The sequence below is a fragment of the Rhopilema esculentum genome, chromosome 6 (genome assembly GCF_057945365.1).
Source record: "Rhopilema esculentum isolate cy_ngs chromosome 6, ASM5794536v1, whole genome shotgun sequence".
Taxonomy (NCBI): domain Eukaryota; kingdom Metazoa; phylum Cnidaria; class Scyphozoa; order Rhizostomeae; family Rhizostomatidae; genus Rhopilema; species Rhopilema esculentum.
Window position 1 is genome coordinate 5,397,096 of NC_142820.1, and position 26,677 is coordinate 5,423,772.

General features: G+C 35.1%; 2 protein-coding genes and 1 long non-coding RNA gene across 4 annotated transcripts; 1 reads left to right on the forward strand and 2 right to left on the reverse strand.

Annotated features, from left to right (window-relative positions):
- Positions 1–21: 21 nt before the first annotated feature.
- LOC148960096 (uncharacterized) lies at positions 22–3,240 on the reverse strand. Of its 2 annotated transcripts, none has more exons than XM_089108835.1 (3): positions 3,094–3,240; positions 864–1,059; positions 22–451 (listed from the first exon to the last, which is right to left on the reverse strand). In XM_089108835.1, exons 2-3 carry the CDS (start codon positions 1,033–1,035, stop codon positions 312–314), a joined length of 312 nt encoding a protein of 103 aa, XP_088964961.1. In that variant the 5' UTR covers positions 1,036–1,059; positions 3,094–3,240; the 3' UTR covers positions 22–311. The 2 variants fall into 2 exon arrangements, with proteins under 2 accessions (XP_088964961.1, XP_088964962.1); XM_089108836.1 differs by having other exon boundaries at positions 3,098–3,232.
- Positions 3,241–6,306: 3,066 nt separating this feature from the next.
- On the reverse strand, positions 6,307–8,273 carry LOC135686623 (uncharacterized). Its single transcript, XR_010516088.2, has 2 exons — positions 7,937–8,273; positions 6,307–6,740 (listed from the first exon to the last, which is right to left on the reverse strand). It is a non-coding gene; the product is annotated as an uncharacterized LOC135686623 (long non-coding RNA).
- A 2,543-nt stretch (positions 8,274–10,816) lies between these two features.
- On the forward strand, positions 10,817–26,482 carry LOC135686616 (PDZ domain-containing protein 8). The gene is made up of 18 exons (XM_065202886.2): positions 10,817–11,042; positions 12,736–12,976; positions 13,495–13,721; positions 14,110–14,463; positions 15,395–15,621; positions 16,117–16,412; positions 16,720–17,228; positions 17,914–18,030; positions 18,488–18,594; positions 19,111–19,264; positions 19,591–19,637; positions 20,132–20,207; positions 20,648–20,742; positions 21,275–21,524; positions 22,304–22,363; positions 22,917–22,979; positions 23,447–23,560; positions 24,159–26,482. The coding sequence occupies exons 1-18, from the start codon at positions 10,896–10,898 to the stop codon at positions 24,249–24,251; spliced, it is 3,177 nt and encodes a 1,058-aa protein (XP_065058958.2). The 5' UTR covers positions 10,817–10,895; the 3' UTR covers positions 24,252–26,482.
- The last annotated feature ends 195 nt before the right edge of the window (positions 26,483–26,677 follow it).

A 26,677-nucleotide genomic window follows, 5' to 3' on the forward strand; every position in this document is an offset into this window, starting at 1 on the left:
GTAAGAAATAAAAACTAGCAGTTGATGTAAATGAAAAGTTCTTGGTTAGTGCAACAGACTTACAATAGTTTAATTCAAATAATATAATATTTTCCTACCTCTAAACCATTCATAATTTACTCAATAAATCAAAGGTTTGAAAATAATGGAAAAAGAAATAATAAATAAGAAAAACATTGTGAGAAGTTGACTCTTTCTTTTTGATAAAGATTACCAATTAAAACATTAAATTTGAATCATTTTCTGGTTACACTCCTACACTCCTCAACTGCATATCCCCTGCAAGCAATATTGTATCAATTGTTCGATTTTTAGTATAAATCTTTGATTTCCTTCTTGTGACATCCTGACGGTGCAGTGCTTGTGTCCCCAGCACTTCCAATACATTTTTTGAAATTCTTTTGACATCTCATTTGACACCTAGCAATTGCTTCATCGCTGTCTTCATCCTCTAAGAAATGATTTAAAAGTCTGGTTTAAATCTAATTTACGATTTCATTCTTTTTAATCTAGCATAGTAAGTCCAGAAAACGTCTTGTTTTCCACTTTTCATTCAATTTTGTCATTAATGTATATATGATAAGTATATTTCAAGTTCTAATGCTTGCTTCATGAATTTTATGATATGATTAGATGTAAAGTGTTGATAAATTCAAGTCAAAAGATTGGTCTGGTCACGCTCCTTTGCTCTGCAAGCACTTGGGATGACAACTAATAATGAAGTTAGCCTTGTAACTGCTTGTCAAAAGAAAATGATACTTTGCTTGGTTTTTCATGGCTTTGTGATTCTACTTTCACTATAACTTTCACATTTTTAATGTAGCATTACTTTGAGATAAATACAACCGATTGCTGCTACCTACTTCCAGATAATTCAGGGCATTCTAAGCATGCCTCTTTTTTGTATGCACAATCTTCAGAGCAGCTCTGGAAGCCTCTGTCTTCTTGCAGCCCAAAGTCATCAAACAATGGCATGGCATTGCTGCAGTATACAACAGCGAGGACCAAAAACAAAATCATGGTTAAACTCTTCATTTTGTTGAAATCGATATAGGAAGCCTGAAACGTAAATAGCAACATAAAAGAACAAGAACCAAAAGCTTTTTCTTAAGAAAAATCCACTGCTAGGTGCAATTGCTAAAATCTTTGTATTCAAGCCTTTTTGGATTTTTAAAAGGTTGAATGAATTTCTTATAGTGAAGCACATCGCCAAAAAATTTGAAGAACAGAATCCAATCTTATTTGGGTTTTTGATAAAAAAATGATGGCTTGATTTAAAAAATAATCATCAGAAACTTTTTTTCAAATTCCATATATAGACAGAGCCGCTAGCTATTCCACTGAAGGTCTTATTACTTAGCGAGGGCCGTGTCTAGAAAATATTCATGTAAACCTCTATCTCAGGATATTGATAAAGATTACAGTTAACCGGAAGGTAGCAGGGTGATTGCAAAATTGACTGCCTGCAAAAAAATTAAATGCTGCCTAGCAAACTAAAGCCAAGTTGATTGCGTTTGGGACACAAGCTACCTTGAAACTTTTTTTCTGTCTCTACATATCAAAGCTTATATTGGCATACATACGGAAAAATATCCTCAGATACAGCCCCGCCGAGGGGCACGACGGGCCAAGCTAATCAGGGACTCAGTCTGAGAGAATGGTCCTAATTGCTGTCCAAAGGCACAACGAGCCGCTTAGTTTTCTATAGTCACAGAAAGTCCTAAAACCTTTGAAATTTCTCAAACTATTTATACGATGTGAAGAGGTATACATCCTTCCAAAAGGTTTTTCATTTTAAGATAGAATTGAGTTTCTTACTGGGTTTCAAAGACCACAAAGTGAGCGGCAAAAAGCTAGTGGGCCCCCATTTTGCTTATGAGTTCAAGGACAGTCGCTCCCCTAGCTCCCCGTTTGACGGGCTTGCTCATGTAGTGACAAGAACTAATCCCCAGGAGGCTTGTTTGGGTGCAGGGTAATGAAATCTTTGATAAAAATGCATCCTTCGTTAGATGCATGAAACCAAAAATCCGTAAACTAGGAACAACGATTGCTTAAGTTCAGGAAACACATTGCAAGGTAATCGAGTACTTCCCCATTTTACATTGCACTACACTATAAACATAGTATAAAAAGCTACAGAATCTGTTTGCCAATTCATTTCATTAACAGAAAAATTTTCTTGTGTAATGTTTTCAGAATGCGTTTTTCTAAGATACAGAACAGATGACACAAAAATAGCTTTTTAAAGATTGCGACATTAAAGTGATACAGACCAAAGATTTAAAGGATGATTGAAAATGGTAACAATTCTTCAGATTTTATAGTATTTGACATCCAGGAACACATTATGACTTTTTGTCACTAGTGGAAACAAAGTACGTTTTTAACTAAGAAAATGTTTCAAACCTGCTACGTCATCAGATCAAGTTAGGGTATCATTAATCTACTCACCATCAATTTGAACAAAGTTTGAAAAATAAAGAAGTCGTAAAAGCAGCATAAAGTGGACAGTAATTAGATACAGAACTTGGTATTTTTAATTTTGTAAGTCATTACGGGCTTCCTCGTTCAAAAACTGAATTGATGTATAAGGAAAATTTTGCTTTAGTGAATCCTGTCTTAAAGACCAAAAACCTTCATATAGTATCTTTTGCTATTCAAATCCTTAAAAAATGATACAAGTCATAAAGTCATAGAATAAATCCAAATTTGCATTTCAATTCATTTTTTATATCAAAAATATCCAGAACTGTGATCAGTAGCGCATAAAGTTTTCTGGCCCAAAGCAAAGTGCCCGTCTAAAAAAGACCCAAACAACTACACAGAATTAATCAAAGATAATTTTTTGTTTAATAAAGCTTAAATCTCTTTCATTTGATGCTTGGGAAATTTATGAATTCCGTGTGTAGCCTAGAGAAGAGAAACAAGAATTCCCAAAAATTTAATGGTTATTTCCTTGTAAATGAAAGAAAAACTCATTTGGAAAAGGTGAAACTTGTTAAAGATATTCAGAAAGTTTAATATAACGCATGAATAGTAGCTTCTTGAAGCCAGTGTATATAATTTCGCAGATAACTTTTAACTTGAGCTTACCTACCGAATCCTGTCGTTTTCCTATCCTGGAAAGATGAAGAGCTCGCCAAAGAGCGTTTTTACCAATGAACACTTTGTTAGCTAAGACAACGAATCACCCTTATTGTTCTGCACGTTGCTAGGACCATTTCAGCACTGCTACAAAAACGCATCGTCTCCTTGGAAGTATTACTTACAAAGGGAAAAATTTGCTTGTGGTCATATGTAAACAACTGTTCATTGTTAATCATATAAATTTAAAAGGTACGTCTTATTCAAAGTGAGGTGAAGAAAAAGGATAATAATTGATATTGCTCTTTGAATCAAAAACGAGTCAAGTAATGTATTGATTAAAAACTAGTAAAAGGTTAATGCAGAAATAGGTCACTTGATGTTTTGCAACCAATGTTCTATTTTGGTCACATTGCAGGATACTTTTTTGTGACTGATAGAGTTTATAACTTCTTAATAAACTTCAACATTATCCATTTCTATCCCCCTTAGAATGTTACCTTCCCTGTTTTATACACTTGTAAGTGATTGCAGAACCTTCAGTGTCCTCGCGATTGTTTCCAGGTAAGAAAATTAACACAAATCATCTCCAACACGCTACGCTGCTAGTACTGCTAGTGCCCTTTTCTCTTAAGCGTTAAGATGACACTTGAACATCATTTTTTCTCAGTGCAATATGTTGAAATTGCCTTCAATAACAAGAACATTTCAAAGTGAAAGCTAAGGTTTAATCATTTATTCACAGTCCAAAAACTAGTTTCGAATAGAAAGCAGATATTTAAATTGATTTCTATTTTCTTCTATAAGGTCAATAACTTCAGAAACTCTTGGCAAAAACCAGTGATCTATACAATTTTTGCTTTAGAAAAAGTGACCCTTGACCAGGGCCGTCGCTAAGCACTTTCACTTAGGGGGGTGCCAGTCATCAATTTGCCGACAAAATAGGGCGTGGCCTGAGATATTTCAATGTGGGGGTGTGGCATTTTGACGCAATTGATTTTGTTTATCAAAGGGGTTGTGCTCGTTAGTCAATCATCGCTTCAATTTTCGAGTGACTGTGGGTACTTAGTTCTTGAAGGCCTTGAAAGAAAACCGAAAGACGCGTCCCCTTGCGAGCGAAGCGAGCAGGAAATTTTTGCGACCACGCCCTTTAGATTGTCTTGAAATGCATTTCAGAATGTTTCTTGCAGTCATTTCTTGCAATCGTTTAGAACTTTTAACTATTTTTAGGCATAGCTACGTTTCATTGATTTAATTCTTAAAATGGAATACATTACTACTTGAGGCCCCTCGACCTCAAGGCCCTGAGGCACTTGCCCCCTTTCCCTGCTTACAGTGGCTTCCAGTACCTCCAGGATCAACGTGTTTTTCAATAAACTTTGACCCTTCCCTAAACCCCAAACTTTAGGTAGAAATTAGGCCGCCCTGGATATTGGACATTAGATTCTAGACTTCGGCTGCCGAAAGGGAGTCATTTGAAGTTTTTGGGGGACATTTGCCCCTCCGTGACACCCATAGCGCTAACTTTTCCTGTTTTGAATTGCTGAGGGCTTTTGGGCAATACTTTTAAGTTCACATCCTCATCTTATCCCAACTGTTCGCTAAAGCTATTGCTTTGGGAACTTTGAAAGCAAAACCCGACAAAGCTCTACTTTTAGAAAATTTGCTGACAAGAATTTTTTTTTGGGGGGGGGGGGGTGCACCCCCGCACCCTCCTCCCTCCCCCCCGCACCACCCGCACCCCTCCCTCCTTTTTAGGCAATCAATTCTAGCATCAAATCAGTTTGGCACCAAAGCTCTGAATTTGACATCGAAATATGATAATGACAATAAACATGAGCATCAAAATTACATAAAAAGAATGCCATGTAAATAGCCAAACGAATATTTGATCGGCATATAAAACTGTCTTTATCTCCATTGGCAAAATATGAGCCAAACATTTATTCTACCGATTTCTTTCTTGATAAATTTTATAGCCTTTTGTCGTTTTTGTTGTTCCTAGTTACCAAACAATAATAGTTTCATTCATATTCCTAATAATTATAGTAAATTTTACTTTTCAAATATTGTCTCTACAGACTTGCTCTAAAAGGCCACGGTTGTTCTACCTGTCTGCAGGATGATCCTTTAAAGTATCAATGACCAATCTCCCTTGATGGTGATTAGGTAAGCACAGGTATGTTGGTTTTCAAAAGCTTACCAGCTGCCACGAACAAAATGTATACACCAATTGATTCGTTCGCATAATTTTACCCCACTCTTGGTGTTTGTTTCTGGTTCTGACTATCGTCTTTACATCCCTATTGTTTAGAAAACCAGGAAGCATGTGTAACGAAAGATGCAGGGTTAGACAAATCTTCATTAACATAATGAGTGAGATGATGCACAAGTGAACTTGATTGCCACAAGCAAAACACATTCGATACTACCAAATATAAATTTTTGAGATAAAAACAAGTATTTGTTCAATGTACTAATCAAGTATAGTATTTCTGGCAGGTTGTTTTTGGCAATAAAAGGTTCTTGCATATCGGGTAATACTTTGGATTTTTCCTTGATGAGTTTGAATTTTCATACTAAGCAGGGCCGCCTGGAAGTTTTGGAGGCTCAGGGGGCAAAAGCGAAATAAGATGCCCCAAAAAATGTAAATTTTTGCAACCACGTCATTCATTCTTTTCAATGTTTCACTTTTTTAGGTTTTACTTTAAGTAAATTCCATTTTAAAACGGAATTCATTACTTTATGAAGCCCCTAGACCTTAGGCCCTGGGGCAATTTGCCCCACCCCTTTTGCCCCTCTCGGCGGACCTAAAACTAAGATCTATTCCGGGTTTCTCAGGTGAACGGAGACGAATTTATTTTTTCTGTTCAATATACTTACTAGTAACTTGCAGTTTTGTCAAAATTAGCAATCTTGAAGTTGCACCTCTTCTTTTCAGGGCCGTAAATATAATTGTGCTCTGGGTATGTCTAGGACGATATGTTTTTTACGTTATTTATACGTTTATTTACGTTATAGAAAAATTACGTTAAATGTCAGATACTTTGTAAAGATGGGAATAAGATCGTTGTAACAGAAATCTCAGAATATACACCGGACTTGTCCCGCATTTCAAAAAGCCCAATTTTGGTCATTACTTTTACAGACCAGAGAGCTGAATCACGTCCAGCTGCTAGATAGAATATTTGACGAGAATACTTCATGAATAAGAGTCATATGTGACACAATTCAGTAGTCATTTTTATATTGTTTTCAAGGTTGGCTTTGTTACATAGATTAAACGATAGCATTTGTTAATTCTCTTCTGAAATAAATCATTTTTCATTTATAAGCATTATACAGTTAGTTTTTATCATCGTTAACAAATATCTTTCACGGGAACCCAAGTTTTCAGGCCTCAGCCAAGTGATATTTCTTGCAATCTTTGATCGATTCCTTCAAAAAGAATTTGCAATCTTCAAAGCATTCTTTTTGAAGTGGAAGCTCTTCCTTCATTTCCTTGCAATGGCTCTTACACAGCCGATTTTCCTCCTGGGCGCCCTTGATGCATGCATCGTGTTTTTGCTCTTCCTTGTTTGAAGCGGTAGCAAAACTCAAAACCAGTGCCAAGAGCGTAAATGCAAGAAGAAACTTCACTGCGGCCATTTCTATGTCTGTGTATGAAAGATAAATGCGAGATTTACAAGCAAATAATATACAACATAACCAACGAAAGAATGAGAATTACTTATTAAACTCCATTCACATCACGGGGCTAATAAAGCTGGTGAAGAGTCACCCATAACACGTCTTGTTCTCTTTGTTATTTGCTTAGAAAAGTATTTCAGTGTTTTAAGGCAGCTATATAGAGTTAGGCCTTAAAACAGAGTACCTGCTAATTTGCTACTAAATATTCATCGCAAGTCTACAGAATTCCAGATTCATACCCAGACCTTGTTGCAGCTAAAGAATACTTTGACAATGATGTTTAAGTAATCTCCTTAAAGATTTCCCAGGAAATCACAACAAACTCAGGGCTTCAAAAGAACACAATATCATCTCTAAAGCAACCTTCTTAGGACCGTAAATGTGCTTAGAGTACTTGGACCTCTCCACAAAATTATAAAAACATTGTTTCCGTTCAATAATTGCTTTTATTCCCATTACAGATTTTCACTGGAAATCACAAAAAAACACAGGACCTCAAAAGAACACAATCAAATCTCTAGAGCAACCTTAAAAGAGTATTCTCAAATTGTTTAGAAAATATTGAAGCACTAATAGAAGTTGTTTTTAAATGTATATGACTAGATATTCCAAGCAGAACTCGTCCTAAAGACTACGTTAATCAAAATATTCCCCAACCTTCTACTCCTTGAAAAATTATATTTTCACCGTGTGTAAGTTTGTTTGAATGAAATTGTTTTTTGGAAAGCATGAAAACTTTAAAAGAAAGCAAAAAAATTGATTGTTCATCTTTCTGTCAGGATGACATGAAATATGACATAAATGGATGGCAGGTTACATTATATAATACGCTGAACAATAGGTAGCAAAGCCAGATATGACAAGAGATCACATGCTTGAACTCTAATAGAAAAAGGTGTAAAAAATACAAGGAATGTTCTAAAACATCAACATCTTGACTTTGAAAACCCATCCTCCCTTTAGAACCTCTAGGGCTAGTATGAAGAAAGCCTTCGATCTAATTTAAAGAAAATTGCATGGCCAGATGTCTGCTATTGTTTAAATGATCAATAACATAGATATGTTGATATGATGAAAATGTTTAATATGAATTAAAACTTCAAACAAAGAAACAGGGCAGTCTGATTACAAGCTAAAAATTAAATGATTTAAAAGTGTTTACCTTTGAATTTCTTGCGCAGCCTTGGTCCTTGTATAGGTTTTTCAGTGCGGTAGTGGTTTAAGCATTTCTGCCAGCTTGGTTTTATTGTAGAAAAGTGATTTTATCTCCACAGCAACAAAGCTCAGATTGAAAGAATGTCTTGTACCTGTAAACATCAATGCAAATTCTTACAACTGCTAGTAACACTTACCTTTTCAAACTTGCCAATAAGCATTTCATTTCTTAAAGAGATTTTTACAGGAATTTCAGAACAGAAATTTTCACGAACAATTGGATAACCCAATTCAAAACATTTTTCAGTTCTGCCAAATTTCTTTATTATTCTTACCAACTGATATCTCCAGAGGGTCCTATTACAACTCATTATTTTTGGGAACGAAATAAATTTTACCATTTTCAATAAATGTCGAATTTGCAAAGAATGCTTTCAAAATTATTTGGAACCCCTATCAAAAGCAAAGGGTTGGATTAGCCTCAGTTTTCTGAAGTTAAAATAAGAGGAAGGGTGCTTAAATAAGAGTGGCGCTAACCATTCTTTGTCGTCTAGAAGAGGGGATTTGGGCTTCTCTAGTTGGCAATGCTTTCTGTGATGAGAAATTTTAATAGATGAAACTTCGCTTAAGAGGCACGAGATACCAACTAAGAAGCCAGTGTACTGACTGATAGTGGGCAAAGTCGATTTAAATAGGAATAGAGCATTTGATAAAGGAGTTTTTTGCTAGCCTGAAAAATGAACCAACGAACTCACTATAGAAGGGTTTAAATTTAATTTACTGTTATATTTTGCGAATTTTTTAACTAACAGAGCTTTATAGATATAACAGAGGTTTTGCAAAATTGATCTAGTTGCTTTGAAAATATTGGCGATAATTTGCAAATCCTAATTGAGCTTTCTGAACACAAGATGATTTTAGCTACGTGATTTACTTTGGTGTTCATGGAAAAATGGCATATTTGCTTTTACTGTACTGTATCCATGAGCTTTGCCAGAAGTGCGCAAGTACGTGTGAAGTTTGATGGCAAGTGAGATAAAAAAATATTTGCACAAGTTTTACTTTCACAGTAACTACGTAGACAGTTTTTTCTTTCTCCCAAAATTTATACTTGCACTTTAAAGGTAAATGTATTATTTTTTCTGAAAGAAGGATTTTGCTTAAAATGAATGTGCACATTTAATAGAGCTAATTATCTTTGTCAGGGATGCACGAGAGGGGGCGTGAAGGGCCGGCCACCCCTGTTACCTTTTGATAGGAGGGACAAGGGCGCCCAAAGCGCCATTTTACATAGGTGCCCTTGACATCGGGCGTTTGTAATCATCAAAGGATCCATGTTAATTTTGACTGTACTGCCTTTTTCATGACGACATTCTTCAAAACTTGTAAAGAACTTTTTTTATGCCAAAAGCTAGCCGATTTTGAAGATACCTATAGAAGATAGAATGAGTGGATGCTCAGAAAACATTTTTTGCGACCAGTTTACTGTTTTTCTGTAAATAATGGAGACTCTAGCACCCAGGGTGCCTATGTCCAGTGGCGTCACCAGCTCGAAAAAAAACTGGAGTGGACAAAAACAAATTTTCTTGGCCACGCCCTTCAGACTCTTGGAAAATCTTGATCTTTTATAATAAATATTTTAACTATTTTGAAATTTTTGGACAGGCATTTTTGCTTGTGCGAAAATCGAAATCGATCTGATCAGCCCCCACCCCCCTCCATTTCGAGATATTAGAAAATCGACTTCTGGGAAAACTGGGGTTGACATGTCCACCCCAATCCACCCCGTAGCGACGCCACTGAGGGTGCCTTAAGTGATAGTTCTTCTAAATGCAGTAAAATAAGGCGGATACGACTTAGTCGAGCTACCTGTCATAGATTATTAGCTAATGACGTTTCGAGCATAGCCCGTTCAGGGACCACGGAAGTGGGGTGGGGGGGGGCTACGGGGGCTTTAGCCTCCCAAATAATTTCTAAAATGTACTTAAAATCATACTCAAAATTGCCCTGCTTGAGTTTTAGCATGTTTACCCAAAAAATGTGAACAAAAGCAATTTATGTAACATGCAGTTGATAATACAATTTGGCTGTCAAATACTGATATGAACGAACTAACTGACGACTAACAATCGGAAGCAGCTATTCTTAATAAATGGTTTTATGAAAATTTTTGGAGCAAAAGGTTTTATGAAACTTTTTGGAGTAACACTAGACCACCAACTTAGATTAGAAGAACATGTTAAAGTTTTTTGTAAAGAAGCCAGGGAAAAGGTAAACGCTCTAGCCAGGATTGCTTCGTATATGAACGAATCTAAGCGAATTCTTTTAATGAAAACGTTCATATTATAATATTTTAATTATTGTCCTCTTGTTAGAATGTTTTGCAGTAGGAAAAGTAATAGCCGGATAATCTGGATTCATGAAAGAGCAATGATAATAGCTCACGATGATTATGAATCAACTTTTGAACAACTTTTAGTAAAGAATAAAACAATAATTTCTCAAAAGAAACATTTACAATATCTTGCGATAAAAATTTACAAAATATTTAACTGTTTGAATCCATCTTTTATGGATGAAATATTTTCCATAAATGAATGCCCATATTACTTTAGAAACTCCCAATTCAAACCATTCAAAACCAACTTTAAATAAAGAAAGAAAAAAATCAAAATCAAGGTGTGACGAAGAAGATCAAGAAAATATTTTTACTGTTTTTGATATCCAAGATGATGGTTTAGAGATAATTATCTCAGTCTGGTTCGATAATTCATGTAAACAAAGGGAAGGGAGGTCATAGAGCAATTTTATCCCAATTTCCTCTTTCTTCGTTTCCTTGTCATCCACCTCTGAATGTCCGTGTAAAAGAGACACAGTCATGAAAAAGAGGTCATCCTCATAACATTAAAAATGGCTGTGGTATAATTGGTTGTGTTCTCCTTGTTGCGACTGAACCTTGGACAGTAATGATATTTGCGTTGATTTCTGGTTTTATTGCTGGCGTAGTTTTAGTCGTTGTTCTAGATGTGTTTGCGATTTGGTATTGGCTAAGGCTGAAGCCTGTGGAAGATCCAAAATTGGTTCCAGAGCATGTAAAGGTGAAAAACCCGAAGGTAGGTTAGTAGATAGTAGTTAGGTTGGTTGGTTTAGAGCGACTTTTGGTGACAGTTGATCTAGAGCAATAAGTGTTCTCAAAATTGATATCAATCTTGATAACTGAAGACAGCTTTCATTTCAGTGCAGTTCATTTAATTTAAATTCTACGCTTTGGCAATGGCCCTGTCGTTTAGCTTTGAGAGGACCCCCATGAAAATCACCTCTTGAATTGGGGCATCCTCTTTATTATGTCAATAGTATGATAATCAATCAATATGCCGACAAACTGCAAACAAATACAATTTGAGTTACCTACTTGGTAATTTTGCGAACTATCAAATCCAGATTTAAGTGTTTGCAAATTTTGCACATGGTCCTAAAAAGTAGCCCTCTTGAATACCGTAGCGTAAATCCTCGAATATGTCCCCGGGGGCTTATTTGCAAAAATGAATGTTTTTGGGTGGGGGCTTATTTGGGGGGGGGGGCTTATTTCAAAGTTGAGTATTTTTACTCAAAGGTCGACATAAAAGCGACATAATTTCCTCAATGAAGTAAATTGAAAAATTACAAAAAGGCTATTGTCCTGTGGGGGCTTTCTTGAAATAAGATATTATTCTGCAGGTGGGGGAGGGGGGCTTATTTGCAAAAATGATTTTTTAGGTGGGGGTTTATTGAGGGTGGTGCTTATTTGAGCTTGAGGGCTTATTCAAGGATTTATGATAAGCAGTTGGAGGTAAATCTTGAATAAGCATAAATATTGATTAGTTTCTACTTTTTTTAAGTGCTCATTTCTGATTGAGCCCTTACCCCTGAGAGGACCAAAAATGGTGTTAACCTACATCCTCATTCAAGGGTCTCACGGAATTTGTAGTGATTCTTTTTTAACATTATTGCTATGCTGAAGCATATACATTTTTAATTTGAAAATTGCAAGACCTTCCAAGGAATATGTTGATTTAACAATCAACATTGAAAGCACAGAAATTGAGAAAGCAGTCCCTTAAAATCTGCATGATCACATACTTGATAAGGAGTGCTTGAACTGCAAAAGATTGTATCAAATGATGACCCAGTAAATGCAGATTACTTCATATTGGCTGTGACAGAGGCCAAGGAAGCTTTAATTGAAGAGAATATCTTGTCTCCCTATGAGGCAGGTGACAATGTAATTGTTAAAAGTGGAATAAAGATGAAGCTAAAACTATAGTAAAATACATGTTTCTTTATTGTCATTTCTTTCTTCACCAAGTCTTATGAGAAAATAGATAAGTGCTCAATTTTGAGGAAATTATAAAGTAGTACAAAAAATTGTAAGTGCCTGGGGCAGTTTTTTAAATCAATTTGGTTTTTGTGTGGAAAAGGTTTTAGAAAAAGAGGACCAGATGTGCCAAAGTAGGACATTTTCTGACAAACTTTGACTGGAATTTTGCATTGCAAAAAACCATAAAATATTATAATTTCATTATTTGTTATCTTCTTATTCCTAAAATTAACTTCCTCTCTATTGCAGCTACTTGATGTATCTCTTCATTGCTCATTGTGTCTATCCGGGAAAGTCTCATTGTTACTCAAAAACACTCTTTACAGCCATCTAAATGGCTATCATTGTTTTTGCTTTCCTACTGTAATTATTGTACAATAGCATTGTAAGAAAATTAGATTCTTGCATTGAGTATTTTGCAATGCATGTAGCATTGGTTTACTTTTTAGGATGTGGTTGACTATTGCAAGTCAGATGGGGCAACACCAAGCGAAAGTTGCATGTTTCTTAATCTCATGATATCTTTTCTTTGGAGAGAATGGAGGGATACAGCTGCAGTGAAAGCATATTTCATAAAAAAGATGAATTTGGAATTTCAAGAACTGCTTTTGAACAAGGCTGTTGGAAAAATGCTGAACCAAATACGAGTGAAAGATTATTGCCTTGGGGACTCTTTGCCTGTTATCAAGGGTCTGTAATTTGCAAAAGGTTTTATTGTAGGAGTTTTGATTTCTTTGCTTACTACATAACATAGTTTTCTGAAATTCTGAAAATACAGAAAGTTTTAGTCCATGTTATTCAGTTAAGGATGTGTTTTAAAAACATCTCTGTCTTCTGAAATATTGTTGTTCATAAGTACTTATAAATGTTTTTCTGCTGTATATACTGCCTAATTATACAAACTGAAGATATTTATACCTTGATATTTACAACAAATTAATGTTGATAGTGAATATCAAATGAAATAACAATGCCAGTCAGCAGCCACCAGTTGCAGTGCAATATCTTTCTTGAGGTTGTACTCAGTTCTGAGTAGAAAATTAGTTTGTCATATAACAGAAACAATTAGTAATTAAGTTGTACATCGTTTTTGCTTGCATTATTAGTTTCAATTTTGACTCTTTATCAAAATGTACCTCAGTTGTACCAGATAAGACGACTTTAGCTGATTCAATGAAGCTAAACATGCTTTATGCTGTTAATTTCAGAAGCCACTGTGATGAAAGTCCAATCACGTGATCCAGAGCAAGTTGCACAGGAACTGGATTTAGCTTTAGAAATTGAATATTCTGGAGGTTTTCTGATTTCTTTGGATGTTGATTTGTTATTTGGCAAAACAGCCTACCTAGCAGTCAAAGTAAATTCATTGAAAGGCAGATTGCGGCTACAATTTACAAGAATACCATGTACACACTGGTCTTTCTCTTTTTACGAGGTGAGAACCTGAGATGAGTTTGGTAAACAAAGTATTACAGAATTTTAATTCATTTTATCACCTTGAGCATAACCAAAGGCAGCACCGCTCTTGAAATTGGGAAGAAATTTAAAAATGACTGAAGGTTAACAGACCATTCCTTGTGATAGTAACATGTTTCTGTATTCACAAGTCAGGTTATATGATCTCTCAATAATGAAGCATTGATTTTGAACATTTTTGCAGCTTGTAAAGGGAAAGCATTGCGTAAAGCTGCTATCACGCCCTTTTACTAAACAACTCTGGTGGTATTCTCATTAGTTAAATGCAATATTGCAAAGTTTGCAAACCGTAACCCATTCACTAAAAGTTTTTCATTGAAAGTTTGATTTAGTTCTCTTCTGTTTAGGACCCAGAAATGGACATTGAAGTGGAATCACAATTTAATGGTAAAAAGTTAGCCAGGTTGACAAACTTGATAAAGAACCTGATAAGAAAGTCTGTCAAAAGAAAGCATACTTTGCCAAGATACAAAGTTCGATATAAACCGTTCTTTCGACAGCCAGTTGTGTATGATGGTAAAAAGGAAGTTTTCTTGCACAACAGTCTTGTTACAGTTGGTAAACTAGAAGTAGAAGTCATGGATTGCAGTAGGCTAACTTCGTTGCCGCCCAATTCATTGCTTTATTGCATTGTATCTGTTGATTCATTGCCGTGGAGAGAAGACATGCCCTTGAACAGCTCACTCTGGCCTGTGCATGAGGTCAGTATTTTTGTTACTTTTGCAATTGTTGTTGATGTTTTTAATTTTGCTCATATATTAAATTACTTCGAGCCATACTACAATGCCTGCCAAAAGTCTCGGTACACTAATGTCAGTACTCGAGGGAAAATTCAACCATTCCTCTCTCCTTTGAGCAAGGTTGGTTTACTACAAAACGAAGTAGGGGGTTAGAAAGTACCTTTGTTTCTGTGACTCTTATGGTGTTTTTCTAAATCATCAACACTGTTTAGGTGAAAGGGGGTGCGGAAATTGGAGTATTAGGGAAAAGAATTGAAAAATATAAAAACACAACGCAAATTGCTGGGTGTTCCAAGTACTTTTAGCAATATTTGTAGATATAGAAATTCATTTTTAAGGCAACTATATCAAGCCTGAAGTTATATTCAAAAGGAAAGGAGAAATGGCAGGCATGATCTACGATCGTTTCCCTTTGTTAAGGCGAAATAGTTTCACGAATAATTTCGGTCGTAGTTAACTACATGTTGTTCATCCGGTGTCAAGCCCTTTTGTTGTAATGTACCCCCAATGGTAATCTCGCGGGTGTTCGATTGATCATAGCTTTATTGATCTTGTTCAAGAATAATCATGTCTACTTTGGTGATCTTATTTTTTCACTGCGACCTTTTCTACGTCAATGATTTGGGCTATCTTTTGCACCGATCCTGCTTCATTTAGTAACAAGCTTAATCTAGGGTTGCCTTTAATTCATATATGCGTATGTCTTTATTTGTAGGAGAAAGACTTTTTTGTGAAATTTTATTTAATGCAGTTGTTTATCAGCTTTTTTTCAGCTTTTGAAACGGGTTTACTAGATATATGCTGATAAAGAATGACAGTACTAGTTTATTGTAAAACATTACTTCCATTGGTTGAAAAATTCACCATTTTGCCAACGTTGTTTTGACACAAGGTTGAGCTGACAAGAACACTGTCTGGATCTGTCGGTGTTAGTATAAAGCAGACATTTACAGGAACAGAAGAATACCAAAAAGAATTGGTTGTTGTTGACACTATATCGCCACAGTCTCCAGCAAGCTTTTTGGACATAAGACGGGGGGATATATTACTTGCAGTGAATGAAGTGGATGTTGAAACTTTGAAACAAGCCGTCAGACTAATCAAGAATGGAGGCGAAAAGTATTAATAAATTTTTTTATAAGAATTCCTCTAGATGACACGCATCTTTGATATTAAAGTGGCATGTCAAGCTTGTTTTTAGTATTTGTCCAATTTTTGCAAGATATCATTCACAAAAAGCATTAGAACGCTACATCAGGGGCAAGCTCGACTTAAAAACAAATATTTCCTCTTTGCTACTTCAATGTTATGTCTTCGTATCGTTTTAAATTTTCATAAAGAATGGCCACCAGAACTTTTGTGTTTAGGGAGTTAATTCTTAAAAGCTCCTTAATTTGCATTCTGAACATTCGATAATTAATTAAGGGCTGCAGTCTTAGATGAACAGAAAAAATAAAATGTGTGAAAAATTTTACGTAATAATTGTGAAGAAAGTTACGAGGCCCTGATGGTTGCTTTAGAGAAAAGTTCTAATGCACATTTGTTGAAGCATATTTGTTTATTTTAAGTAGATTTTTAATTTTATCTTCTAAAGTAATGTGTTTTCCACAACAGACTTATCGTCAGGCTCCAAAGACCGCCCAATGTTCCTTCAGTTAATGTTGAAAGTCAAGAGGCATCTGATGCGGAGGTTGACAAAGAGGATTTAGGTAATGCTAAACCAAATGATGCAGTACAAAGATCTGAGTTTGAAAACAGTTTCAATTTTGACAATGTCACGATTGCTGATGACGACAGTGATGGAGAGGAATTCGTTAACATTGTCGTGCAAGAGATTGAGCGGCAGATTGGAAAAGATGATGAAAATGTCAAGAAGATCTTGAGGAAAGTCAGTCAATCGACTAGAAGAGGCGAGTCAGAAATTTGCTATAGCTTGTATTTTTCTAGTACTCTCTCTTTGCAAGCCTGTTTTTCATAAAAGTTAGATATAATAGGGGTGGGAGCTGCTGTTCAGCTCCCTGTTTTGGTGGTCCTACGACATAATATCTGCAACTTTTACATTTCACAACAGTTTACACACTCGACAATATACAATAACTGGAAAAAAGATTTTAATAATTTTCTTATTATTTAACTTCAACCTTTTTAAATATTTCTACCTTATTGTATATATTAGATCTACTTGAAATTTTAGCATTGAATTTAATTTGACCTCAGGCAAGTCATTGAAAGAAAATTCTGTTAACTTTAAACTTGAAGACACAGAAACTAATAAGGATGCAGAAATTGCAGCAAATATGTCAGGAAATGAGGAAGGGGAAGCAGATGAACCAGTTTTATTAAAGGTTCCTCCGAATGGTAATGGACAGAAAAGAGAAGCACTAAAGCCTCATAATTCTTCCGATAAGGTGGGTAACGCAAAAACCAAACACGTCAAGTTAAAAGACGATAATTTGAAAGAAAAGAGAACTGAGTCTGATAGAGAATCGAATACAGAAAGTGACCATCAAAGAAAGAAACAGAAACAGAATAGTTTACGGCGAAGAATTTTACACAGAAGGGATAAGAGTATTGAAATTGACAGTGATTCATCAGATGCTCAGAGTTTGCACAGTTTCGAGGCTGATGGAGACGGAGGCTGGGATAACATCTCTCAGCACACACTGATAAGCAAAGATGAAGTACACCATTCCGTGCAGAGAACGAGCATTGTTTCTTCTAATAATGCAAGTTTGTTTTTATGTTTTTGCCATTACTTTAAAAATTGTTTGCCCTTTACAAAATTTTGACAGCAATACCTCAACCAAGACGCCAGTTATTTATCTAAGCTTCAGTTCCCACTGTTGTTATAAACCACAATTAATTTTAATTCTCTATACTTGGATTCATTCTTATTTTCATATTAATTGCTGATTAAAATAATTATCTTTTTCAATTTTAACGCGGTATGGGATATTTATCAATCTTTTAAAAAAGATAAACATTTTGAAACAAACTAACGCTTTTCGTCTCAGACCCTTCAGAGTACGAAATGTTATAACATAGATCGAAACCTTTCCGATAGGACATATATGTATACACAATCGTGGATCGAAATAGGCCAACAGAATTGCGAGCATATGGTTATAAAGGTTGCCCAATCAGTGCCGTTTGCCTATATAGAGTACTAAAGTACAGTAGGGTACTAAAGTGAAAACGAACTCCTTTTGTCTACACAATAGCGGTTTTTCATGTTTATGTAGATAGATTGAACAGTTTTAAGACGAAAAGCTTTAGTATCTTTCATAATGTTTGATTTTTTTCAAAGCAATTTTTATTTTCTATACCATCAAATAATTGTTTGAATATTTATTATTTCGTTTGTATCCTACCAATTCTCAAAAAGTTTTTGAACCTATCCTTGAATTTCAGGATCCTGCTTGGAATGAGAGTTTCTCATTCGATATCGAAAAACAGCACAAGTTTTTAAACGTCTGTGTTTGGAGCAAGTCTGATGAGCGATATGGAAAAGACGTTTTGATCGGATATGTGAGTTTAATTGTACTCAAGCTACCTTTGCCAAGACTACTTTTGCTTTTTCGTTAGCTGTATTTGCTTTTTCAGCCCTCCGATTTTCAACCCTCAGTATGTCAACTGTTTTCCTGTATTTTAAGACGTGTAGCCCTCTTCTCGCAAGCAATTATATTTTAATAAATCCATATCAATTTCTACAGCGGTATTTGTTTTAGAAATTATGATTTATTCTCATTGAAGTAGTATGAGAATCTTAATGTTATTTAAAATGGATTAAAAATACATTTCAGGAATCCAAGAAACTAGAAAAGCAGTGAAGTTCCGTTTCGTTTTTAACAAGATATGTTTAGTTGTTCAGTGTTTCGTTGCCATCATCCCTTTGAATTTAACATTTCTAGACAGAGGCTGCATTATTAAATGAAAGTACTCCCTTTTAAACCACTTGTTTTGACTTGCTTTTTTCTCTTTCTAGGCATCCATATCTTTGATGGAAATTAGTTTAGAGTGTCTATCAACAACGGCAGGAAAACACACTCAGTCTTATATCCTCACGCCAACGTATTGTCGCTCTGGTGTTAGGTGAGTAAGGATTCTTTCTCTTAACAAAATTATGGTCTATTGTAAAGAATCCTTCTATACCTTTAGCCTTCAACATCTTATGCTTGGTCTCCTCCTGTCTTTTTCCTCGTGCTTTCTACACCCTTTATAAAAACTTTTTCCTGTTCATAGAGCTAAAAAATTTATGTATCTTCTTTCTCTGCCACAAGTTTTGCATCACTACAGTCAATTTTAAAGGTCGCATGGGAAAAACCCCAACAAACGGTGTTTGTTGTTGCAAGTTGATTAGTATGGCTACGAAATGTATTTTTTCTATGTATGTTTTATTATGTTTACCTAAAGTAACAGTACTGTTTTTAGAAAAAAGGGGATTGACGCGGCAATATTCGATAAGAGAATAATTCATAGCAAAGTTAGGCACAAGCGCTGTCCCAAAGACAGTTTTGTAGATCCTTCAAAGGAACGTGTGTGGATAAATGTCCTGTTCAATTTACTTGGTTTTTAGTCTGATCTGAAACGTTTTTTTTTCTCTTTCAGTCGCACAAGCCTTCGTGTCCTATTGCCAGGATTGAAACCAGAGACATGCAATGGTGACATAACACTGTGTTTCTGTTACAAACCCAACTTATCTGACACCTCTTTAGATGTAGAAAGCCTGCAAGATACGCTGACAGGTCTTTCCAGCAGCGAGGTAATCATTTTTTGATGATCATTGTGTAACCGATTGGCTAAAACATTGGCTAGAACATTGAATTGAAGCGAGCTCTTAATAAGCATGGATAATAAGCATCAAAAGTGGTGATTATTCTTTTTTATGCAGTGCTCACATGCAGGCACTTTCACTTACTCCCTCTCTGAAATTGCTATGACACAACTTTTCAATTTTTTTACTTATTCATTTGTTCAATTTTTCGCTTATTCATTTGTTCAATTTTTTGCTTATTCATTTGTTCAATTTTTTGCTTATTCCTTTGTTCAATTTTTTGCTTATTCCTTTGTTCAATTTTTTGCTTACAGGAAACGCAGCCTATAGATCAGCCAACACTTAATGACGTTGGCCAGATGTGAGTAAGAATAATTCTGGTTCTTCTTTTGCTATCAATGACACTATATGCTCTATGACTACTTTAGTTTTTTTATGACAGCCCAGTTTTTTTCTTAGTATGGAAGCAGCCATAAAGTTTATGCGTGATAACGGTTTTCAATTTTAACTATCTTTTGCCTCGAAAGACGAAGAAATAAATTTTAACATTTTTTGGAATACCCTTCCCTTTTCTTGTTTGTCTACCATCTTGGCTTACATCTTTAAAAAGTTAAAAGTTAAATAGACGTCTTTTTCGAGGAGTTATTTGCTTGTTAAGTTATTTGCTTGTTGAGTTATTTGCTTGTTAAGATTATCACTGAGCGAACCTCTGAATTTTTATCTTAATCATCTCTCTGTTGTAATACTCTAATATATTTTTTTATTGTTAAGGGATTCATCATAATACCATTAAAGCACTTAAGTTTTGAAAATTCGAATCATCGAGATTAAGAATCTCCATATAAATCTCTGTAGGGATACCAAACAAAGACATGATTTCATGGACACACAATTCTACTTTCCCACAAGATGCGATTATTGTCAGAAAAAGGTAGTTGGACTTGATACCTCTTTCTTTGACTATCTATTTTTATTTAGTCAACTCTGGTATTTTTCTTCTGTCCACGTAATTATAAAGAATGATTTCACCAGAGTCATCCTGGTCATTTTTCGAAACCTTACCGTAACATAGTATAGTTGCAAATGTTTATATACATACTTTCCCTGCCAATCAGAACCACTGCGGGGAACGTGAGAATGGCATAAAGTGCAAACCTTGAGTAGGTCCTAAAAACTAAGGTGGTGAATTTTTTATGACGTATAGTATTTTGAATATCCCAGGCTCATAGAATTTGTATTGCAGCAGGCATATGGTATTTGTTTTTATTTATTGTCATGTCATTCTTATAACATTTTGAGCATTGTCTTATTGTTATACAGCATTTTCTGATAATTGTGTACGTAATCAATGGGCTCGTTGTGTCTTTCTAGGTTTGGACCAAAACTGCTTATCAATGTCGTGTTTGCGCGATGATTTCTCACAAAAAATGCATTAACAATGCTCACTCCAATACATACTGTACTAGGTAACGAAGATTACTGTTTACTGCTCTTCTATGGAGTATCGATGTCCTACAGGCAGAGTGTTACACGCTCTGGCTTGTAGAAAAAGACGGTTCTAAGTTGCAACACTCAGTGTCATCACCAAGCAACTAATGACATTCAAAAGTCTTTAAGTAGCTAAGAGAAACGTAAAGTAAACTAAGTTGTTAAATCACAGAATAGTAAAGAATGATTGATATTTGCCTTTTGGTTGCATACAGCATAATTGTCTAAGCATAATCTTACCATTGTCAACATACCATTTCGCTATTTCCTTAAATCTATCGCTGATTTGAAATGCTCGACATCATAGTTTTATATATATGAATTTTGCTGTAGCCCATAATTTAATGGCATGAGAATGCAAATTCATATATTTCGATGCAGCACCATGCATGTTAAGTAGCGTTTGCTACCAGTGAGGGACAGTATAAAATGAATGAACAGCTAAAACTACGCTGGTTCGCTGTTATGCATGTCTTGAACAATTTTTCAATATCAATTTCCTCTATACAGGCTCGGCGTTCGTGCTAAGCCGCCTGCGTGGCACTCGGAAGAGAATGGAATAAAAAAGCAGAGTATGGGAGATTCCTCGGAAGCTATCGAAAGCAAAGATCAAAATATTGAGACCAGCAAGATGGCAACTCCTGAAGAGCCACGCCCATCAATACGCCTACGTACCAAATCATCGCCAGAGTTCTCTAGAAAGGATCAAAATGTATCTAAGAACATCCGCTATGATGAGACAGAACATCCGCTACAAAGGGTAGGGTTTACACCGCAGTCTTTCTGAAAATCATTTTATTCCTCAACCAGAGGATTCAGGGGGAGCATTCATATTTGCATAAACAATTTCATGTATTTCGGTAACGCACACCCTTTTAAGCAGTACAAAGGTCATGTTAATTCAGGCAATCATCATATTTTGTGGTTTCTTTAAACTGACTTTTGCTTTTCAAAGAAATCCTAAAGACGAACTAATAACGTTGCTTAACAAATTGACTAATTTTGATAGATGGTCATTTCACTTATTGGGGCACCTCTGAAATAAGAACAGCAGTCATTATCATCCAAAAATTTGTTATTTGTGTGTTCTTAAAACTGATTAAAGAAAACCTGTTTATTCCAATCTCACCCCAAAATCAGGCGCCAGACCCCTTGTCAGCAAAGCTCCTAAATTCCTTGACCAACAATATGATTATCGATGTTTGCATAACCAGACTTTCTTGGATTCATAAACTATCCCCTTGGAAGGAAGTGCTCTTTCTCTACTCTCTGGTCTGAATAAACCATTTTGCAAGTCACAAGCCTCTTTAACGATGTCTGGTTTTCTAATTTGATTTCAGCAGATTAATTTAAAAAGAAATAGTATTTGAAAGCAGTTTTATTTGTCTATATGATGTGACACCGACCATTATTACTAATTTCAATGCCAATTTACTGATTAAAGTTGGAGGTCACTTTTGTGTACGAGGCGAAGTGGCTTTAAGTTTAGTTTCATCCATCTTGGAAATAAATCCTTCCCTCCTTGGAAATATTTTCTAGAGCTTCAATTCACAAGATGTTACGGATTCAATAGCAAATGCAACCCTAACAGCACAGCAGGTAAGAGGATTATATTAAGGGCATTTCCTTCCTGAGATATAAAGCAGACTAGCATTTCATTTGAAAACGGTGAACAGGAATAATACAAAATGACAATGAAAGTCCTATACCACAGGCAACGGTCTTGTGGTGCTTAAACATGCATATGAAAGAAATAGGTGGATGAAAATGACAGTAGTCAGTAAAAAACTGCACCGTAAAAGTCTTTTTATAATGGTTTGTGTATAAATGCATATTCATTTTGCCTATTTGAAAATAACAGATGTTCATTCTCTCTAACATTGATGTTTCGATTCGCAATAAGAGGAAGGAAGATGCATTTCTGTCTCTAGTTCCTGAACAGTACTTTTACTAAGTGTTCGTTTTTGATAGACTCTGTAGCTCCCCCATTTTTTGCATGCTTTTACTTTGTTTTTTTGAAAACTTTTGTGAATCACAAAATTTCTCCGTCGAGTGCCGAAACCTAATTTTCCGAGTTGCTTAAAACTTAGCAATAATATTGTCAGTGTTTGCTAATCTTTGTCTTTTGTTCTCTTCTTGTAACCGATTAAAGGCTGGAAAAGAATTATTTTCAACTTTGGAAGATGAAAACAGGACAGAAAAGCTGGAAAGTACGGTATGTACCACAAAAAACCTTGACCTTTGCAAAATATACACATTTTTCATAAAATGCTAGGCTCAGGATAAGTTTTCATTTGCATAATTTTTGTTTATTTTATTCCAAAAAGTTTCTTAAAAATTAAACTGATACCACTTGCTAGAGATAGTTTGTAGAGAGAAAAATAGCTCACAGAAATGACATGACAAGACAACATGACATGACATGACATGACATGACATGACATGACATGACATGACATGACATGACATGACATGACATGACATGACATGACATGACATGACATGACATGACATGACATGACATGACATGACATGACATGACATGACATGACATGACATGACATGACATGACATGACATGACATGACATGACATGACATGACATGACATGACATGAATTGACACTTTATCCAACCAAGCGTTATCTTAGCAAAGAGATTTTTTGACAATTCTCTTTTAACAGGTGCAAAGGCTGCAGATTGAAATTGACGACGAAGAAGAAGAACGAATGGAGCTTTCTGCAGCCTTGAAGCAAACCATTGATTCAAACAAAAAAGCCAAATTACAATTAGCCAAGGTGAGTTTTGTCTTTACACGACTGTCTTCAATAAGGTTTGTGCACCGCCATTGCCCTAAAGTATATTGATTAACCATTCTCTCTACGCGAGATTGAAAACCCGAAAATCAATTAGCAATGTCTTAAGAACGTTGCACCCTTATGCTTTACGTTTGTGTTTTATCTTTACATGACTGTTTTCAATTTCAACTGTAATTTAGTTCTGTTTTGTTGTTTTCGTTTTGTTTTTGTTTTGTATAAGTTTACCTGAAAATCATATAGCAATATCTTAAGAGAAACTTTTTACTTTTATGGCCAATAACACTATTAAGAATTGAGTTCAATTTAGGAATTTCGTCTACGATTTTATGCCCTTTCTAGTTATGATTTGAAGATGTAGTTAACAATGCGAAAAACTAAGTAGGTAACGATATTATGATAATGAATATTGTGCTTAAAATGATAATGAAATTGAAGTTCAAATTATGATGTATAAGTCAATTTAACCATATCTATCCATTTATCCATGTACGCCATGTTAAAGACATGTAAAATGGACTTCAGGTAGTCATATGGACCAACCTGAGTATTCTTTCGAAATCTATTTGTCTCTATTCAGCATAAATCTGAGGAGAGAACTCAAGCACTCACTCTTTTGATGATACAATATCGCGCTGCTTTAGAAGAATGCCAAGAAACCAAAGAGGATTAATTTCAAAAGGTGCAAAAATAAGCCAATACGATTCAGCGCTAGAAGTAAGCCTACCGATGGAATAATGATTGGGAACTTGGAGTTTAAAGAATGGGTAAATGCTGGTTATAATTTTGAGGACAGATTTGTTTATGCTGTGCTTAATAGTAGCTGTTGAAGTTTGCTCAGTTCGGTCTATTTCACGTAAGAGTTTGTATAATATATAAAAGTCTTCTTCGAGTTAGCTGAACACTTTTCTCCAGCTGAGGTATCGTCCTAAAACTGTAATTTTGCTGTGAGAAAATTGTATCTCCGAACATTTAAGCAGTAATGGATGCTGGGATCCTGTGAACTTTTTCTAAGCAATGTAATTTTTTCTAGAAAATATCCAATGTTCTCCAAGTTATTTAATGAAGTTGATATATCACAGTTTCATTTCGAATCTCTTATATTCAGATCTAAAGCTCTCGGTTATCGTAGGAAAATACCGAAAAGCAATATTTCCCATGCAAATATTTTCTGGCATACTGTGCATAAGAATCAGCCCATTTATAGTATTTCTGTAGATTTATCGACACATTATTGCTGTATTGTTGAATTTGATTGAAGTGACAGATGTAGATATACGTTATATATGAATCCAATCTTAATGCTAGTAACAATTGACAATATTGCCCTGAGTCTGGAAATGAAGGCTTTAAAAATCACTGAAAATTTAGTCAAAATAACCAAATCTTTACATTACTAGTTACATTATTTGAGAGGCATGGACCATGGACAAGTTATGGGTTGTTCAGCTTTCGTTTTATTTTGAATAAAGAAGAAAATGTTTTAAATCGGATATAATGTTTACGAAGGTGAAGAGTTGCAGTAGGAATTGTTGAAATTAAACTGGTGTAAAGTAGCAATAGGATGGTATATTTTGCCATTTTTTCACAAATTGCGTTTGATTTTCCGCATTCCGTTACATTTTCAGACTTAGATAGAATCTTAGTCTCTTTTTTCAAGTCTTTTCAGAGCAAATATAATTCTTGGCTAGAGCATTTAAATTTCTTGAGTATGTAAAAGATAAAATCATTGTATAGACGATATATCAAGTCAGTATTCTTTATCAGTATTTTTTTAACAGCCAATCAACAATTCATTATAAATAGCTTATATACAAAACTAGATTGCTAAGGGTCTTGTTAAAGTTTCTTGCAAAGTTACAACCAAATGCAAAATCAAAGTGAAGCTGATGATTAGCATGAGAAGTCAGACTCAAACACAATAGTAACGATATGAAAATGGACTATCACTTAAGATTCTGTTGCTGGAAACAGAAGATCTCGAAGCTTTCTCGGTGAAAAACTACTAATGAAATAAAATCCGACACATTGAGTCAATTATGCTTACCGTCTTCTGCAAACTTTTACCTGAAACCACTTTGTGCCGCTCTTGTCAAGCGCCTCAGTATTTAATGAAGTTTGATATTTGGACGGAGGTTCTGTCAGGGCCTACTAACTGGGGGGATGTTTTAACATACTAACTAGGGGGAAAGTTCCCCTCCAACCCCAGTGTCCTTTCATTGTTTTAAACGTTAGGCTGTTGCCCTCTTCTTTATAAATTCCAATGATTACCCCCAGCTAATTTCCCTTCGAAAACGCTATTGCTTCTGTCCCAATTTGTAATAATTGTTTTCTTTGGCCCATCCATCCCTTTAAATCAACAACTACTACTTCCTCAGTAGCGAAGATCAGCTGCTTTTTCGAGGATATAGGCTCTCTGTTTGTCTCTTAAACATATACTTTGAGTAACGATTTCAAGTAACGATTTCTTATCGCTGTATAGCGGGATATGCATTTCAAGCCTTGGAAATGCATACATATTTAGACTTCAATGTAGTTAATGATAACAGTCACTATTGCAGTGCATTTTTTGTAACTGAAGGAAGAATGCGACAAACTCGCCTTTTCGTTTTCAAAAGTCAATGTGTTGCTTGGAAGAAATGAGCCTGTCATCCTTTTTTGAAAATAAATGCAAAAATCAGCACATTTTATCTGCTTCTCATACTGTTTATCAGCTTTCACTGCTTTATTTAATACACAAAAATTTTTATGTTATCAAAAATCAATGTTATCGTTTAGAAAAAGAAATTAAGAATTTGCGATTTGTACTTAATTACCTTCATTTAATTGTAATTTGCTTATAAAATTGAGGTTATATCTTAGTAGAAGTGTAGATTAAACACGAAGAAATTATTTGCGGAGATATATTTTCTTTTTGTTCGTTTTGAAATTACTTTTTAGCCAAGAAAGTTTGTTTTCGTGAGATGCTTAGATGGCTTTGGTAAGATGCTATGTTTTTTCTTGTAAGACATCTTCCATATGCAGTATATAAAAAAAGATGTTGGTTGTTATTGAAGATATTAGTTATTGTGAAAATATATTAGGCTGTTTGGTATAATG